Source organism: Cherax quadricarinatus, unplaced genomic scaffold, assembly GCF_038502225.1.
Source record: "Cherax quadricarinatus isolate ZL_2023a unplaced genomic scaffold, ASM3850222v1 Contig1197, whole genome shotgun sequence".
Taxonomy (NCBI): Eukaryota; Metazoa; Arthropoda; class Malacostraca; order Decapoda; family Parastacidae; genus Cherax; species Cherax quadricarinatus.
Window position 1 is genome coordinate 27,501 of NW_027196223.1, and position 19,120 is coordinate 46,620.

At 40.0% G+C, this 19,120-nt stretch overlaps 1 protein-coding gene across 2 annotated transcripts in view; it reads right to left on the reverse strand.

The window, feature by feature from the left end:
- LOC138850997 (tRNA selenocysteine 1-associated protein 1-like) overlaps positions 1–18,208 on the reverse strand; it is a 42,306-nt gene extending 24,098 nt beyond the window's left edge. For both annotated transcript variants that reach the window (XM_070080892.1, XM_070080891.1), the window contains exons 1-3: positions 18,051–18,208; positions 14,306–14,383; positions 587–709 (exon numbers count right to left, since the gene is read on the reverse strand). In XM_070080892.1, coding sequence (XP_069936993.1) covers positions 587–709; positions 14,306–14,383; positions 18,051–18,083 — 234 coding nt within the window. In that variant the 5' untranslated portion in view covers positions 18,084–18,208. The remainder of the gene's footprint in view (positions 1–586; positions 710–14,305; positions 14,384–18,050) is intronic.
- Positions 18,209–19,120: the final 912 nt, after the last annotated feature.

Below are 19,120 nucleotides of genomic sequence, written 5' to 3' on the forward strand. Positions count from 1 at the left end.
AATTTAAGAACAAGCACATTACAATATTATATTTTTATCCTGAAAGCAAAGGACTGAGGACAACCTGAAAGCAAAGGACTGAGGACAACCTGAAAGCAAAGGACTGAGGACAACCTGAAAGCTAAGGACTGAGGACACCAAAATTGCATAAAAATGTCAAAAATTTACATAGACAAGTTTTATTTGATTATCTCATCTTGATTTACCCAAGATATTTAATTTTCTTAAGGTAGATGAAACATTCACTCCCTCCACACCATGTTATCCACTATAAGTTTAATTTAATGTCAAATTCAAGTAGTACACTTTGTGTACTACATGTGAGAATGGATGCTTTATTTGACAAATTATACTTACCGATTGTATATCTGCATAATAATTTTAACATAGCTTTGATAGTACATATTACTGTACTACATACAACTGTCTGCTTTGCCTAAGGTAATACTAATAAGGGGGTGTTTATAAAAATTGTTGACAAAATAAACACTGGAAAGCACATCATGCAACACAATACATACTTAACCAACGCCAGAACCCACCTCTCTAATACAGTGGTAAGAGAAAAACAAAAATATGAACTCACTGGCTGACTGTGAGGTATAACTTTTCCATTGAGTTTGTGCATAGCCGTCAGAGCCGCTTGATCTGAAGAGAAGTTAACAAAACAGTAACCAGCTGGGTGACCTGTATACCTGTTTTTCATTACCTGAAACAGTAATGATGATAAATTAATGTAAAAAAATACCTAAAAATATTAACCAGCTAAAGGCAGTTACCAATCTTTATACTGAATCGTACTTTTTAAATTGTCTATGAACCAATGAGAAAGAAATCTTTTTTTTTTTTTTTGTCAAATCTAGCATGTTTAATACAAATTAGAAATAATAGTGAAAATGCACAAAATAAATGGGCTACAAATCCAAGAAAAATGCTTGAAATAACATTTCACAAAAGTTGCAATATGTAATTAGTAAGAGAAAACATTAATATACATGTAATAAATTAATAAACATGCTGTTGGAGTGTGAGCAAGGTAACATTTATTAAGTGATTCAAGGAAACTGGTAAGCTGGACAATACAGTGGCTGCAATCTGATGGAATAATAATAATAATAATGATGACTGATAAGGTAAGATTTTGTTCAGATTTTTAACCCTGGAGGATTAGCCAGGATAACCCAAGAAAGTCAGTGCATCATCAAGGACTGTCTGTTTTATTCCACTGGGGTTCTTCAATCTTGTTCCCCAGGATGTGACCCAGATCAGTCGACTAACAACCAGGTACCCATTCGCTTGCCAAGTGAACAGGGACAGTAGGTGTAAGGAAACACGCTTAATTTTTCCACCTGGCCGGGAATCAAACCATGGACACTCAATGTGTGAAGTGAGAGCGTTGACTACCTGGATTTTATAATTCTTGCGTGCTTATTCTTTCAAGAAATTCACAAACGCTCACACATGAAACCATAAATACAACACCTAAGATAAAATAAAGAATACTAAAGTTTGTACACAAAAGTGACAGTATGATCATTAGGATCATAAGCTCAAGAAAAAAAAGGAGCTTTTGATGACATCTAAAGGTATGAATAGATTTATGACTCTTAACAGACACTGGCAGCCTGTTATACAGTCAGGGAGCTACAAAAGAAAAGGCTCTTTCTGCATATGATTTCTCCTGAACAGCACGAGACTCAGTCTGCAGTAATACACAGAAACATTTTTGAGCTAGATACAAAAGGTACAAGCATATCAGAAAGATACTTGGGTTCTTTAACCTTTCACCATCTCTCAAGTATGGCTACATCTTAATCATACCACCCTCAATTACACTGTGATCAGTATATTTTGGCCAAGACATGAGAGAATGCACCTGTGTAGTGGGCATGTACAATAAAAAGTCCTGTACCCCCCACAGTGCATGCTAGGAACATCTAACTTTGACCTTGTGTCTGGTTTAAAAAAGCAACTTTGAAGCATGTTTTTGGATGATACACTAGTGAAATGGAAATGATTTTCGTCAGATTCAGACTGGAAGTGGTTTGAAATAGGCTCCAAAGAGATAGAAATATCTGGTTTTTGGCAATTTATGCAAGGAAGGGTAGAGGTTGTTCTAGCACCCCCCCCCCCCCCCATCTTATGGGTTTTTACTAGGTCTGCTTTAATTATTGGGATGGCTTAAACCATGACTAATCTTTTTTAGTTATACAGTGGACCCCCGGTTAACGATATTTTTTCATTCCAGAAGTATGTCCAGGTGCCAGTACTGACCGAATTTGTTCCCATAAGGAATATTGAGAAGTAGATTAGTCCATTTCAGACCCCCAAACATACACGTACAAATGCACTTACATAAATACACTTACATAATTGGTCGCATTGGGAGGTGATCGTTATGCGGGGGTCCACTGTATTTTATTAGTAGAGAAATAGAGTAAAATTTAATTTTTGTGTATACCTGGAGGGGTTATGAGAGATTCAAAATGGAAGGTAAGTGCTTTATAGGAGAGGCCTGGGAACATGACTAGTGAACATAGGAAAGGCTACTTTAGTGACTGGAATGCCTACAACGCTTATTTTGGACTATGTTTATAAATTGCAACTGGTTGTGTTAAATTAGCCAAATTATCAATTTCGGGGAGCTTTATACTGTATAGCAGTTCTGATAAAACCACTACAGGAGGCCTGGTCTCAGACCGGGCCGCGGGGGCGTTGACCCCCGGAACTCTCTCCAGGTAACTCTCTCCAGGTAAACATGCCTGTGCATTTCAGGAAGACTAATCCTAATGTTTACAGACTACTTAAAACTAGACATAGGTTATGGAGTGGTGTGTTTAATTGACAGAATGAAAGGCATACTAGAGAAAAAGCCAGGAATTGGGTAGGTTTGATCAATGGAATTGAGGTAACATAGGATTTAAATTTCACTGATGCATAAATTTCACCCAGATCACCAACTATGCTCCTGTGTAATTTCACAAGTTTTCCATTAAATATCACACTTCCGGTGTCATTACCGCATGGAAAAGATTCTCTACCATTTTAGAAGATAAAATTAATATTTTTAAAAATCAAGAGAGCAAAAGGGTTAACCCTATCAGTGGCCATCATGTAGATCTACGCTATTGATACCAGGCATTAAAACCTTTATGTGGCAATAAAGCATTAAAATTACTGGGAATGCTTTGATCCTAAATATGTACCCACTGGAACTAAGGAGAGAGTGGGCTGTGTACCCAAAAATGAAAAAAAAAAAACCCAATTTAACCTACTCTATACAGCAGGACACCATATCCATGGTTTCAGTTATCCACTGTTTACCATAGCCTGAAAATTACCCTTAATTTTGCTTAACCCTTTGACAGATTAACTCGGTGGCACTCGATGTATGCACAAGGCTTATTCCTCTAAGAAAAAGGAGGAGTAGATGTAAAACAGAAAGAGACAGGCGCTCCCTTTACAGGCGACGGAAAAGAATAACAGAGCGGCTAAAAGAGGTCAATATATCTGAAATGCGTAGGGAGACACTGGTCAGAGAAATAGCAAGCATCGAACTTAAGCTAAAAGAATCCTTTAGGAGTCAGGAATCGCGGGAAGAACTAAAAGCCATAAATGAAATCGAAAGAAACCCAAAGTATTTCTTCTCCTATGCCAAATCAAAATCGAGAACAACGTCCAGTATTGGGCCCCTACTTAAACAAGATGGGTCCTACACAGATGACAGCAAGGAAATGAGTGAGCTACTCAAGTCCCAATATGACTCAGTTTTTAGCAAGCCGCTAACCAGACTGAGAGTCGAAGATCAAAATGAATTTTTTATGAGAGAGCCACAAAATTTGATTAACACAAGCCTATCCGATGTTATCCTGACGCCAAATGACTTCGAACAGGCGATAAATGACATGCCCATGCACTCTGCCCCAGGGCCAGACTCATGGAACTCTGTGTTCATCAAGAACTGCAAGAAGCCCCTATCACGAGCCTTTTCCATCCTATGGAGAGGGAGCATGGACACGGGGGTCGTCCCACAGTTACTAAAAACAACAGACATAGCCCCACTCCACAAAGGGGGCAGTAAAGCAACAGCAAAGAACTACAGACCAATAGCACTAACATCCCATATCATAAAAATCTTTGAAAGGGTCCTAAGAAGCAAGATCACCACGCATCTAGAAACCCATCAGTTACACAACCCAGGGCAACATGGGTTTAGAACAGGTCGCTCCTGTCTGTCTCAACTATTGGACCACTACGACAAGGTCCTAAATGCACTAGAAGACAAAAAGAATGCAGATGTAATATATACAGACTTTGCAAAAGCCTTCGACAAGTGTGACCATGGCGTAATAGCGCACAAAATGCGTGCTAAAGGAATAACAGGAAAAGTCGGTCGATGGATCTATAATTTCCTCACTAACAGAACACAGAGAGTAGTCGTCAACAGAGTAAAGTCCGAGGCAGCTACGGTGAAAAGCTCTGTTCCACAAGGCACAGTACTCGCTCCCATCTTGTTCCTCATCCTTATATCCGACATAGACAAGGATGTCAGCCACAGCACCGTGTCTTCCTTTGCAGATGACACCCGAATCTGCATGACAGTGTCTTCCATTGCAGACACTGCAAAGCTCCAGGCAGACATCAACCAAATCTTTCAGTGGGCTGCAGAAAACAATATGAAGTTCAACGATGAGAAATTTCAATTACTCAGATATGGTAAACATGAGGAAATTAAATCTTCATCAGAGTACAAAACAAATTCTGGCCACAAAATAGAGCGAAACACCAACGTCAAAGACCTGGGAGTGATCATGTCGGAGGATCTCACCTTCAAGGACCATAACATTGTATCAATCGCATCTGCTAGAAAAATGACAGGATGGATAATGAGAACCTTCAAAACTAGGGAGGCCAAGCCCATGATGACACTCTTCAGGTCACTTGTTCTATCTAGGCTGGAATATTGCTGCACACTAACAGCACCTTTCAAGGCAGGTGAAATTGCCGACCTAGAAAATGTACAGAGAACTTTCACGGCGCGCATAACGGAGATAAAACACCTCAATTATTGGGAGCGCTTGAGGTTCCTAAACCTGTATTCCCTGGAACGCAGGAGGGAAAGATACATGATTATATACACCTGGAAAATCCTAGAGGGACTAGTACCGAACTTGCACACGAAAATCACTCACTACGAAAGCAAAAGACTTGGCAGACGATGCACCATCCCCCCAATGAAAAGCAGGGGTGTCACTAGCACGTTAAGAGACCATACAATAAGTGTCAGGGGCCCGAGACTGTTCAACTGCCTCCCAGCACACATAAGGGGGATTACCAACAGACCCCTGGCAGTCTTCAAGCTGGCACTGGACAAGCACCTAAAGTCAGTTCCGGATCAGCCGGGCTGTGGCTCGTACGTTGGTTTGCGTGCAGCCAGCAGCAACAGCCTGGTTGATCAGGCTCTGATCCACCAGGAGGCCTGGTCTCAGACCGGGCCGCGGGGGCGTTGACCCCCGGAACTCTCTCCAGGTAAACTCCAGGTAAACCCCAAATCATGAAATGACAGAGAATCTTTTCCCGATGATAATGACACCAAAAGTACGATATTTGATGGAAAACTTGCGGAATTATGCTCTTGCAAAGTTAGCGACCTCAGCGACATTTACGTATCGGTGATTTCGCCCACTTTGAGCCCTATTTTCGGCCAATTCTGTTGTTCCAGTCCACCAAACTCATAGCTATTTCCTTAGAACTCCATTTGTTCCATTGATTGAGTACAAGAAACTGCCCATTTACTGATTTCAACTACCCAATAAAGTGGTCAGAAATTGACAATTTAGCCAATTTCACGTAAATTAAAAAATATGGCAATTTCAAAATAGGGTCCAGAAGGAACAATGCAGACATTCTTGGCACTAAAATGAAATTTTCTCTGTTAATCAGTCATGTCTCCAGGCCCCTGTTATAATACTCTTGCTTTCTACTGTATTTTGAATTTTTATTCACACAAAAAATAGAAGATTTACTGTTATGTAGACTACTGCAATATTGTAATAATTGTACAAATAACGTCAACCCATTCATGACTGCGTATCAGAATGGCTAGTTGGATGTTTATTGGACAATGACGTCATTTGTTTACTTTTGAACATCGGCAAAAATCGAACATTTCTGCCACTTTGAGCTCCATTTCAAGATCCTTTTCATAGTAAAACCAATCAAAATCACTATGTTTTCCATTCTATCGAATGAAACCAAGAAAACTAGAATACAACCATAAATACTATACGAAAATGTACACCTCAAAGTCGGCGTTTTCATCCAAAAACACGTTTGGCTCAGCCTTCTTTTGTAGCCAGGGCCCAGCGTTCCCTGTCCTGCCTTACTCTTCCTGCACTTGTGACGACTCCCTCCCCTCTCCACTCTCCGGCACCCCCCTGGCTGGACCTGACACGATACATTCACCTGGATTGGCACTACAGGAACAGGGAACCCCCTCAGTTAGTTGCATTTCTATTTGAAGAGTTTCGCTCTGTTACATATGGCTCTTCATTCTCCGTCTACACGGATGGCTCGGCATGGTCCTCCCCCCCTTCCACATCATCTGTGGACTTCTTCGCTAATCTCTCCCTGTGTCAAACGTGGCGGTTGGACCCTGCTCATTCTGTTCTGGCAGGGAGCTCTTCGCCATTCACCAGGCTCTGGCTTTTGTCCTAGATCACATTCCCCCACAACCATTGGTTCTCTTCTCAGATTCCCAATCTTCCCTGGCACTTTTGTGCTCTGCTTGTCCACGATCACTGCGCGTCCTCATTCGTCGGACACAATCTCTCCTCCTGCGCTTCTTGCGGAGCCCAGGTTGGAGCATCTCCTTTCAGTGGGTTCCCGCCCATGTTGGAATCTGGGGTAATGAAGTGGCAGATCGGGCGGCCTCCCTCGCGCACACACTTCCTACCGTTACCCCTCTTGCCCTGGGCCACAGTGATTTCACAAGGGCTGTTTGGAAGGGAATCCATCATCAGTGGCAAGAGGGCCTTGCACATTCCCTCTCTTCTTCGGCATTGGGCTCTGTCCGAACTTATAATGGCCCTTGCCCTTGGGCTCGCCATCCCAACTGCTCGGTGGACGTTGCACTGACTCGCCTTCGAGTCGGGCACTCGCAACTGGCGGCTCATCTATATCGCCTTCAGATGACGGACTCTCCGTGCTGCCCATGGTGTCCCTCACAGCCTGAGACGGTGGAACACTTCCTGCTGTGGTGCCCACGTTATCACTCTGCACGGACTACTCTCCATGCGGCCTTTATAAGAACATAAGAATGTAGGAACACTGCAGAAGACCTACTGGCCCATACAAGGCAGGTCCTTATCAAAACGACATCTACCTAAAGCTACCCAAGAAATAACTCCCGTACCCAATGACACCAATCAAACCCAGCCCCTCCCACTCATATATTTGTCCAGTCTCTTCTTAAAGCTACCCAAGGTCCTAGCCTCTATCACCCCACTGGGAAGACTGTTCCACGCATCTACAACTCTGTTAAAAAACCAGTACTTACCTATGTCCTTTCTAAATCTAAATTTATCCAACTTAAATCCATTATTCCTGGTTCTTACCTGGTTCGACACCCTCAGTACTTTATTAATATCTCCCTTGTTTATGCCCGTCATCCACTTATACACTTCAATGATATCTCCCCTCATTCTACGCCTCTCCAGAGAGTGGAGATTTAAGGCTTTAAGTCTATCTTCATACGGGAGGTTCCTTACACAGTAAATCATTTTAGTCATTCTTCTCTGTATGTTCTCTAATGAGTCTATATCCATCCTGTAGTAAGGGGACCAAAACTGAGCAGCATAATCTAAATGAGGCCTCACTAGTGATGTATAGAGCTGTAAAATAACTTTTGGACTTCTGTTACTTATACTTCTTGAGATAAATCCAAGTAATCTGTTGGCCTTGTTGCGCACACTAAGGCACTGCTGTCTTGGCTTTAGATTTCTGCTTACCATGACTCCCAAGTCTTTTTCACATTCTGTATGACCAAGCTCTACTTCACCTAGATTATAGCTTCGAGGGTTATTTTCATTACCAAGGGCAAGTACCTTACACTTATCCACATTAAACTTCATCTGCCATTTTTCAGACCAAGACATTAATTTGTTCAAATCGTCCTGGAGTTCATTGATATCCTCCTCAGAGTGAATTATACGGCCTATCTTTGTATCATCAGCAAACTTACTCATGTCACTAGTAATCCCTTCATCAAGGTCATTAATGTAAATTATGAACAGGAGAGGGCCTAAAACTGATCCTTGTGGAACGCCACTAGTGACTAATCCCCATTCAGATTTCACTCCATTAATGGTAACTCTCTGCTTTCTATTGGTAAGCCATGCCTCAATCCATGCTAGAACTTTACCTCCTATACCATGAGCTGCCACTTTTCTTAAGAGTCTCTTGTGAGGTACTCTGTCGAAGGCTTTACTAAAATCCAAATAAACAATATCATATTCCTTATCACTGTCAACTGCCTCAAATGTTCTATTGAAGAACGTCAGTAAGTTTGTCAGGCAGGAACGACCTCTCGTGAATCCATGCTGAGATTCATTTATCAAGTTATGCTCTTCAAGGTGACTTCTGATAATGTCAGCTATAATTGATTCTAATAACTTGCCCACTATAGATGTCAGGCTTATTGGACGGTAATTTGAAGGAGTGGACTTATCCCCTGATTTGAATATAGGAACCACATTAGCCATCTTCCACAACTCTGGCACAACACTGGTAAGGATGGAGCTCCATCTTGCATTGGAAAATACACTCGTTAATGGCTGACTAAGCTCCATCTTGCATTCCTTAAGTACCCTTGAAAACAACTCATCGGGTCCCGGGGACTTATTTTGTTTCAGTTTGTCTATCTGTTTAATAACCATGTCCCTCGTGACATCAGGAACTAAATAATTGTTAATTACTGGAATCTCATTTACATCTTCCTGTGTAAAAACTGACAAAAAATAGTCATTAAATAAGGAACACATTTCCAGTTCATTATCCGTCAGCTGTCCATTCCCAGTTTTCAGAGGTCCTACTTTTTCCTTCACCTTCGTCCTATACACTTGAAAGAAACCCTTTGGATTAGTCTTTGATTCATTAGCAACTCTAATTTCATAGTCACGTTTAGCCTTTCTAATCGCCTTTTTTACTTCTCTTTTAAGCTGAACATATTGGTCAGTAAGGTTAACCTCTCCTCTTCTGATGCGCCTATAAATTCCCCTTTTCTCCCCTAATAGATGCTTTAGCCTCCTGTTAACCCATTTGGGATCGTTATTATTAGACCTAATTTCTCTCTGGGGAATGTATATACTCTGGGCACTGTGTACATTATTAAGAAAACAATCATAAAAGCAGATCCCTTCATATTCATAAGTATGATTATCGTCAATAAAATCATTAGCTAGATAACCCCAATCAAGATTAGACAGATGTTCCCTAAGTCCATTATAATCGGCAGAACGAAAATCAGGGATTTTTACTGTATTATCATTATTCTTGCATTCCCAATTAATGCTAAAAGTGATGGATTTGTGATCACTTGCGCCAAGCTCTTCAGTGATCTCCAGATTATTCACGAGTGTTTCCTTATTTGACAAGACTAGGTCTAGCAAATTATTACCCCTGGTAGGCTCAGTTACACTCTGTTTCAGAAAACAGTCCTGAACTGTTTCCATAAAGTCACTGGACTCTAGATTACCTGTCAAAGAATTCCAGTCAATTTGACTAAAGTTAAAGTCCCCTACTATGACTATGTTACTGTGTCCAGAAGCCCTAACAATTTCGTCCCAAAGAAGTCTCCCTCTATCGTGATCCAAGCCTGGAGGTCGGTATATTACACCTAGAATTAGTTTTTCTTGACCCTCCACGAACTCTACCTAAACAGACTCTGTTACTGCTCCATCTATTTTTATACCTGTTTTTATGCAACAATTAATATTTTCTCGAACATACAATGCAACTCCTCCCCCCTTCCCATTACATCTATCCACATTGAACAACTTAAATCCCTGAATATTACACTCAGCAGTCATATCCCGACTCTTTAAATCATACCACGTTTCAGTTAATGCAATGATATCAAAGTTCCCAGCACATGCTACCAAACGTAGTTCATTAATTTTATTTCTTGCACTTCGACTGTTAGCATAAAATACCATCATATGTTTTTTCTTCTGCACATTTTTCCTATTCATCTTTGTTTTTACACAATTTCTGAAATTATCATTACCCAGAGTTACTCCATGACAGTTACTATTAAGATTCTTAATATCAGAGCATAAGTCAATATATCCATACTCATTATTAATCATTTCTAAACCCATACCTCTAACTAATCCTAGTTTAAAGTCCTAACAACCCCCTCAACTGAGTTAGCAAGAAAACCCACACCTGCCCTGGATAAGTGAACCCCATCCCTGGCATACATGTCATTTCGGCCATAGAAGTTGTCCCAGTTGTCAATGAATGGTACTGCATTATCCTTACAGTGTTTATCCAGCCAACAATTAATACCAATTGCTCTGGACAACCATTCATTACCAACACCTCTTCTTGGCAAAATGCCACATATAACAGGGCACCCCCCCCCCCCCTTCTTCCTAATTATGTCTATAGCTGTCCTGAACTTTCTAACTAAATCCTCACTTCTATGCTTGCCTACATCATTGCCTCCAGCACTGAGGCAAATAATAGGATTGATCCCATTACCATTCATGATGTTGTCAAACCGGCTAACAATGTCCTCCATCCCAGCCCCAGGAAAGCAACCTCCCAATGCGACCAATTATGTAAGACACGCACATGCATATATATATATACATACATCTAGGTTTTTCTCCTTTTTCTAAATAGCTCTTGTTCTTTTTTATTTCTTCTATTGTCCATGGGGAAGTGGAAAAGAATCTTTCCTCCGTAAGCCATGCGTGTCGTATGAGGCGACTAAAATGCCGGGAGCAATGGGCTAGTAACCCCTTCTCCTGTATACAATTACTAAAAAAGAGAAGAAGAAAAACTTTATAAAACTGGGTTGCTTAAATGTGCGTGGATGTAGTGCGGATGACAAGAAACAGATGATTGCTGATGTTATGAATGAAAAGAAGTTGGATGTCCTGGCCCTAAGCGAAACAAAGCTGAAGGGGGTAGGAGAGTTTCAGTGGGGGGAAATAAATGGGATTAAATCTGGAGTATCTGAGAGAGTTAGAGCAAAGGAAGGGGTAGCAGTAATGTTAAATGATCAGTTATGGAAGGAGAAAAGAGAATATGAATGTGTAAATTCAAGAATTATGTGGATTAAAGTAAAGGTTGGATGCGAGAAGTGGGTCATAATAAGCGTGTATGCACCTGGAGAAGAGAGGAATGCAGAGGAGAGAGAGAGATTTTGGGAGATGTTAAGTGAATGTATAGGAGCCTTTGAACCAAGTGAGAGAGTAATTGTGGTAGGGGACTTGAATGCTAAAGTAGGAGAAACTTTTAGAGAGGGTGTGGTAGGTAAGTTTGGGGTGCCAGGTGTAAATGATAATGGGAGCCCTTTGATTGAACTTTGTATAGAAAGGGGTTTAGTTATAGGTAATACATATTTTAAGAAAAAGAGGATAAATAAGTATACACGATATGATGTAGGGCGAAATGACAGTAGTTTGTTGGATTATGTATTGGTAGATAAAAGACTGTTGAGTAGACTTCAGGATGTACATGTTTATAGAGGGGCCACAGATATATCAGATCACTTTCTAGTTGTAGCTACACTGAGAGTAAAAGGTAGATGGGATACAAGGAGAATAGAAGCATCAGGGAAGAGAGAGGTGAAGGTTTATAAACTAAAAGAGGAGGCAGTTAGGGTAAGATATAAACAGCTATTGGAGGATAGATGGGCTAATGAGAGCATAGGCAATGGGGTCGAAGAGGTATGGGGTAGGTTTAAAAATGTAGTGTTAGAGTGTTCAGCAGAAGTTTGTGGTTACAGGAAAGTGGGTGCAGGAGGGAAGAGGAGCGATTGGTGGAATGATGATGTAAAGAGAGTAGTAAGGGAGAAAAAGTTAGCATATGAGAAGTTTTTACAAAGTAGAAGTGATGCAAGGAGGGAAGAGTATATGGAGAAAAAGAGAGAAGTTAAGAGAGTGGTGAAGCAATGTAAAAAGAGAGCAAATGAGAGAGTGGGTGAGATGTTATCAACAAATTTTGTTGAAAATAAGAAAAAGTTTTGGAGTGAGATTAACAAGTTAAGAAAGCCTAGAGAACAAATGGATTTGTCAGTTAAAAATAGGAGAGGAGAGTTATTAAATGGAGAGTTAGAGGTATTGGGAAGATGGAAGGAATATTTTGAGGAATTGTTAAATGTTGATGAAGATAGGGAAGCTGTGATTTCGTGTATAGGGCAAGGAGGAATAACATCTTGTAGGAGTGAGGAAGAGCCAGTTGTGAGTGTGGGGGAAGTTCGTGAGGCAGTAGGTAAAATGAAAGGGGGTAAGGCAGCTGGGATTGATGGGATAAAGATAGAAATGTTAAAAGCAGGTGGGGATATAGTTTTGGAGTGGTTGGTGCAATTATTTAATAAATGTATGGAAGAGGGTAAGGTACCTAGGGATTGGCAGAGAGCATGCATAGTTCCTTTGTATAAAGGCAAAGGGGATAAAAGAGAGTGCAAAAATTATAGGGGGATAAGTCTGTTGAGTGTACCTGGTAAAGTGTATGGTAGAGTTATAATTGAAAGAATTAAGAGTAAGACGGAGAATAGGATAGCAGATGAACAAGGAGGCTTTAGGAAAGGTAGGGGGTGTGTGGACCAGGTGTTTACAGTGAAACATATAAGTGAACAGTATTTAGATAAGGCTAAAGAGGTCTTTGTGGCATTTATGGATTTGGAAAAGGCGTATGACAGGGTGGATAGGGGGGCAATGTGGCAGATGTTGCAAGTGTATGGTGTAGGAGGTAGGTTACTGAAAGCAGTGAAGAGTTTTTACGAGGATAGTGAGGCTCAAGTTAGAGTATGTAGGAAAGAGGGAAACGTTGTCCCAGTAAAAGTAGGCCTTAGACAAGGATGTGTGATGTCACCGTGGTTGTTTAATATATTTATAGATGGGGTTGTAAGAGAAGTAAATGCGAGGGTCTTGGCAAGAGGCGTGGAGTTAAAAGATAAAGAATCACACACAAAGTGGGAGTTGTCACAGCTGCTCTTTGCTGATGACACTGTGCTCTTGGGAGATTCTGAAGAGAAGTTGCAGAGATTGGTGGATGAATTTGGTAGGGTGTGCAAAAGAAGAAAATTAAAGGTGAATACAGGAAAGAGTAAGGTTATGAGGATAACAAAAAGATTAGGTGATGAAAGATTGAATATCAGATTGGAGGGAGAGAGTATGGAGGAGGTGAACGTATTCAGATATTTGGGAGTGGACGTGTCAGCGGATGGGTCTATGAAAGATGAGGTGAATCATAGAATTGATGAGGGAAAAAGAGTGAGTGGTGCACTTAGGAGTCTGTGGAGACAAAGAACTTTGTCCTTGGAGGCAAAGAGGGGAATGTATGAGAGTATAGTTTTACCAACGCTCTTATATGGGTGTGAAGCGTGGGTGATGAATGTTGCAGCGAGGAGAAGGCTGGAGGCAGTGGAGATGTCATGTCTGAGGGCAATGTGTGGTGTGAATATAATGCAGAGAATTCGTAGTTTGGAAGTTAGGAGGAGGTGCGGGATTACCAAAACTGTTGTCCAGAGGGCTGAGGAAGGGTTGTTGAGGTGGTTCGGACATGTAGAGAGAATGGAGCGAAACAGAATGACTTCAAGAGTGTATCAGTCTGTAGTGGAAGGAAGGCGGGGTAGGGGTCGGCCTAGGAAGGGTTGGAGGGAGGGGGTAAAGGAGGTTTTGTGTGCGAGGGGCTTGGACTTCCAGCAGGCATGCGTGAGCGTGTTTGATAGGAGTGAATGGAGACAAATGGTTTTTAATACTTGACGTGCTGTTGGAGTGTGAGCAAAGTAACATTTATGAAGGGATTCAGGGAAACCGGCAGGCCGGACTTGAGTCCTGGAGATGGGAAGTACAGTGCCTGCACTCTGAAGGAGGGGTGTTAATGTTGCAGTTTAAAAACTGTAGTGTAAAGCACCCTTCTGGCAAGACAGTGATGGAGTGAATGATGGTGAAAGTCTTTTTCTTTTTCGGGCCACCCTGCCTTGGTGGGAATCGGCCGGTGTGATAGTCTACCTTGATCCCAAAAAAAGTATTACAAAACAATTTTACTCTAGGAAAAAATACTTTACCTTTACATTCTGTACATTTTCTTCACCCAGGGCTCTGAAAGCAGCAATAATGAAGTTTTCATCCATGTAGTCTGCCAGCTGTGGGAAAAATGTATTACATGTGTAATATGAAACTTTTTACATCAAAAGTACAAGAGATGCATATTAATTTATTAATACAATACTATACTGTATTTGTTATTAAAAGTAATCAGACATTATGCTGAATGTAATTTGTATACTTCTTCAGATCAGTTTCAAAGTTATTACAGCACCACTAAGTACTTAATATTTATTTATATTTGACTCTTATTGCATATTACATAAACCTACAAGTTATAGAAAAACAGAAATGACTTGTAAACAACCTGGGATATCACTATAATTCCTCAAAAGAATTTATTTCAATATGGGCTCTTATGTTCTTTATCTCATCTTGACATCAACTACAGTACGTATATGCATTGTACTGTATATCTTAACATCCACCAGTATTATTTAAAGATGGCACACAGTATAACATTTATTCAAAATACAGTAACTAATAAATGTATGTCTGTCTATACTGTTATCAAATTCACAATTTACTAAGCACACTTTAGAGGTAAACATAGTTAACGAATATAAAAATATAAGAATGAAGGAACACAGCAGCAGGCCTGTTGCCCCCATGCTAGGTAGGTCTGACCTATACCCAACAACATCTACTTGTGTACCTGCCCAACCTATAGTTAATGCTACTAAAGTTATTAATCCAATGGGAGTTTGTTCCACTCATCTACAATGCTACTGCCAAACCCATACTTCCCTATGACCTCTCTAATGTAAATTTCTCCAACTTTAATCTACTGCTGTGAGTCCTATCTTGGTTAGATACTTTCAGTGTATTATTTATATCTCCTTTATTTATTCCTGTATATATTTCATTTGTAATGTACACTTCAACTGTATCTCCCCTAATTTAACATCTTTCCAGAGAGCAAATTCCATGCCTTCAGCTCATTATAGGATAGGGTTCTTATACAGAAATGCATTTATATCCATTCTTTAATATGGAAACCAAAACTTAGCAGAATGATCTAAATGGGGCCTTACCAAAGATAATGTGTACATAAAACTTAAGCATAAGTTTTAGGACTATTATTTTTTCTACATCTTGATATGAAGCCAATACTCTACATCAGCAAGATATCCAACATTATAAATATATAAGTTTATGAATAGCCATCAATGAATTACCAGCAATAAAATTTTTTATAATCACACTTAAGAATCGACTGTTTATTGTCAGTTTATAATGCAAAAGCCAAGCCCTATTTAATTGCAGAAAACAGCTGTCTAACTTGCAATGCTGAAACATTTCCAAAAGTTTCTCAGTTATGTTGCTCCCCTCAAGGAAGGCTCCTTGATGTTGGTGAGGGGCTCTTGATTTAGGGAATTGGATCTGTGCTCCAGTTCCCCGAATTAAGCCTGAATGCCTTCCACATCCCCCCCCCCAGGCGCTGTATAATCCTCCGGGTTTAGCGCTTCCCCCTTGATTATAATAATAATAATAATAATTCTCAGTTATGTCTGAAATCAAACTAAACAGTAAAAGGAAATTTAGTTATAATAAAGGTACAAAACCTCTTATAACCAGCCAACAGTACCTAGTGTACATACAAGAAAATGCAGTTTTACTACAGGTACTGTACACTGTATGTATGAGAATATGCCACTGACCAATATGTAACCACTAGTGAATTCTCCCAACCTTCTACTCTCACAAACAGTATTAAGTAAAATCTTCAACTTTTCACTTCAGCAAGTTGTTAATAATAATAACATAATATCTTTATTTACTACAAGTACATGTACATAGTATACAGGCCTAGCTGACATCAATGACCTACTATTACATAGAAAGCCACTTGTTATGCTGAGCATTTCGGGCAAATTAGGTCAGTTTTTGTCCCAGGATGTGACCCACACCAGTCAACTAACACCCAGGTACCCATTTTAAAATGACGAGTGAACAGGGACAGGGACAGCAGGTGTCTTATGGAAACACGTCCCTAATGTTTTCCAGCCATACTGGAGGAGATTCGAACCCCGGATCTTAGTGTGTGAACTGAGTGTGCTAGCAATCGAGCTACTGGACACCTAGGTGACAACTAAGCTAAGTATTAAAATTAAAAAAAATAAAAGGTTATCCAACAACATAAATTAGATTTAGGTTATTTCTGGTTAGCGTTTGCCAATAGTTTTACTGAATTTACATATAAGAGAACGCTTTGCTAGATGGAAAATATTGGAGATCTCGGCGAGATTGCATGCATTCGTATTCCCGCGGCCTGATTGCTAAAGCTCTTGCTTTACATGGCGAGAGTCTGCATTCGATTCCCAGGGCAGGTAGTAACATTTAGCATGTAGGTAAAATGGGTACCTAGGAGTTAGTCGACTGGTGTGGGTAGCATCCTGGGACAAGAACCTAATTTGCCCGAAATGTAGATGAATGATTCAGACAACACCATGCCACATATAAACTAAATAATGTAGATCTTAATATTACGGATTGCGAAAAAGATTTAGGAGTTCTGGTTAGCAGTAATCTGAAACCAAGACAACAGTGCATAAGTGTTCGCAATAAAGCTAATAGAATCCTTGGCTTCATATCAAGAAGCATAAATAATAGGAGTCCTCAGGTTGTTCTTCAACTCTATACATCCTTGGTTAGGCCTCATTTAGATTATGCTGCACAGTTTTGGTCACCGTATTACAGAATGGATATAAATTCTCTGGAAAATGTACAAAGGAGGATGACAAAGATGATCCCATGTATCAGAAACCTTCCCTATGAGGATAGACTGAGGGCCCTGAAACTGCACTCTCTAGAAAGACGTAGAATTAGGGGGGATATGATTGAGGTGTATAAGTGGAAGACAGGAATAAATAAAGGGGATGTAAATAGTGTGCTGAAAATATCTAGCCTAGACAGGACTCGCAGCAATGGTTTTAAGTTGGAAAAATTCAGATTCAGGAAGGATATAGGAAAGTACTGGTTTGGTAATAGAGTTGTGGATGAGTGGAACAAACTCCCAAGTACCGTTATAGAGGCCAGAACGTTGTGTAGCTTTAAGAATAGGTTGGATAAATACATGAGTAGATGTGGGTGGGTGTGAGTTAGACCTGATAGCTTGTGCTAACAGGTCGATTGCCGTGTTCCTCCCTTAAGTCAATGTGACCTGACCTGTCTAGGTTGGGTGCATTGGCTTAAGCCGGTAGGAGACTTGGACCTGCCTCGCATGGGCCAGTAGGCCTTCTGCAGTGTTCCTTCGTTCTTATGTTCTTATGTTCTTACAACCGACAAGTTGATAAATTAGATACATGTCCAACACTTGGGTATCTTTAATGAGGAAACATTTTGCCACATAGTGATACATACATACATGGAAAGTTTTCTATCAGCAGCCATACTTACTTAAGAAAGTATCAAAACATGTTACATGTTATTTTATGTTGAATAGAGAAAACAATAAAAAGCAAGAAAACATACGAGTGTATATGGAAATAAAGCATGGTAATGAATATTTCAACTAAATAGTCCCACTTTGAACCTTAACTGTCACATACATTGTAATTAGTTAATAACTGATACAATATACAAAAATCCGTTTTCATAAGCACCTCCATGATTTGTCAATATTGCACACAGGAATCAACACGTTAATAGTCATTACGCGATATACTGGCTTCAGTTCTACTAACAAGATTTAAGAGAGCTTACATCACCCATCCATAATGCTCCTTCTCGTGCCATGGTGAACAGTCTAGAGTAATCAGCTGGAAAAGATATCCCACACCTTCCCAAAATTGTTTTGTTGTGGCGTCTGACCTCGCGAAACGTCCTTTGTCGTCTTAACACCGAATATTGCTCTTCTGGTTCCTTGACTCGCTTTCCCTTTAAAATATGTTTAAAATTTGTTATTATTGTTATGTTTAGGGGAGAGGGAACCCCCATAGGGATAATAAGGCGCCTGGTGGGAAGATGAGAGGCACTCAGGTTCGATTAAAAGGAGAAATCAAACCTAATTCCTTGCATCAAGAGCACCTCTCTGGTGGAACCTCCCCTGAAGGAAGTTTTTTTTTATGTAAGCATAAGATTATTTTAAGCTTTTACAATGCTTATATATAGTAAATTAGGCAAAATTAAACTTGGGATAACCCAATGTTTAGTTGTTTAATATCTCTATTATGCATCCCATACCCATCCTGTGGGCGGTTGAAGAGAAGAAATGTGATTTCCAAATAACTCCATTGTAAAATTACTGGTCATATATGTACAGGGCATACGGTAATAATTATCTTCATATTTATATAAAAAATACATTAAACCCATGGGGTAATTCATTGCTGTTTTGTACTTACATTACCTGTGTCCAAACATGCATTTATCAAACTTCTTTCTGTTTCTCCTACATATTCTTTCTCCAAGTGTTTGCAAGGGAAATATTTACCTTTGGCAGTATTTGCATATTATGAGCCCTTCAAATTAATATTCTGTATTTATGTAAAATGATAAAAAAAAAAAAAAGACTGGCTGACATAATCCCTGTCTCTGTTGCTTCCCTGTTATGAGATGTGCATGTAAAAGAAATCACCAGTATTACTGTGTGGCGAAAAGTTTCCTCAGTAAAGATACCCAAGTTAGGTAAGACACATATGCAACAGTTAGGTATCTTTATTATGAAACGTTTCGCCTACACAGTAGGCTTCTTCAGTCGAGTACAGAAAAGTTGATAGAAGCAGAAGATACTTGAAGACGATGTAATCAGTCCATCACCCTTAAAGTTTTGA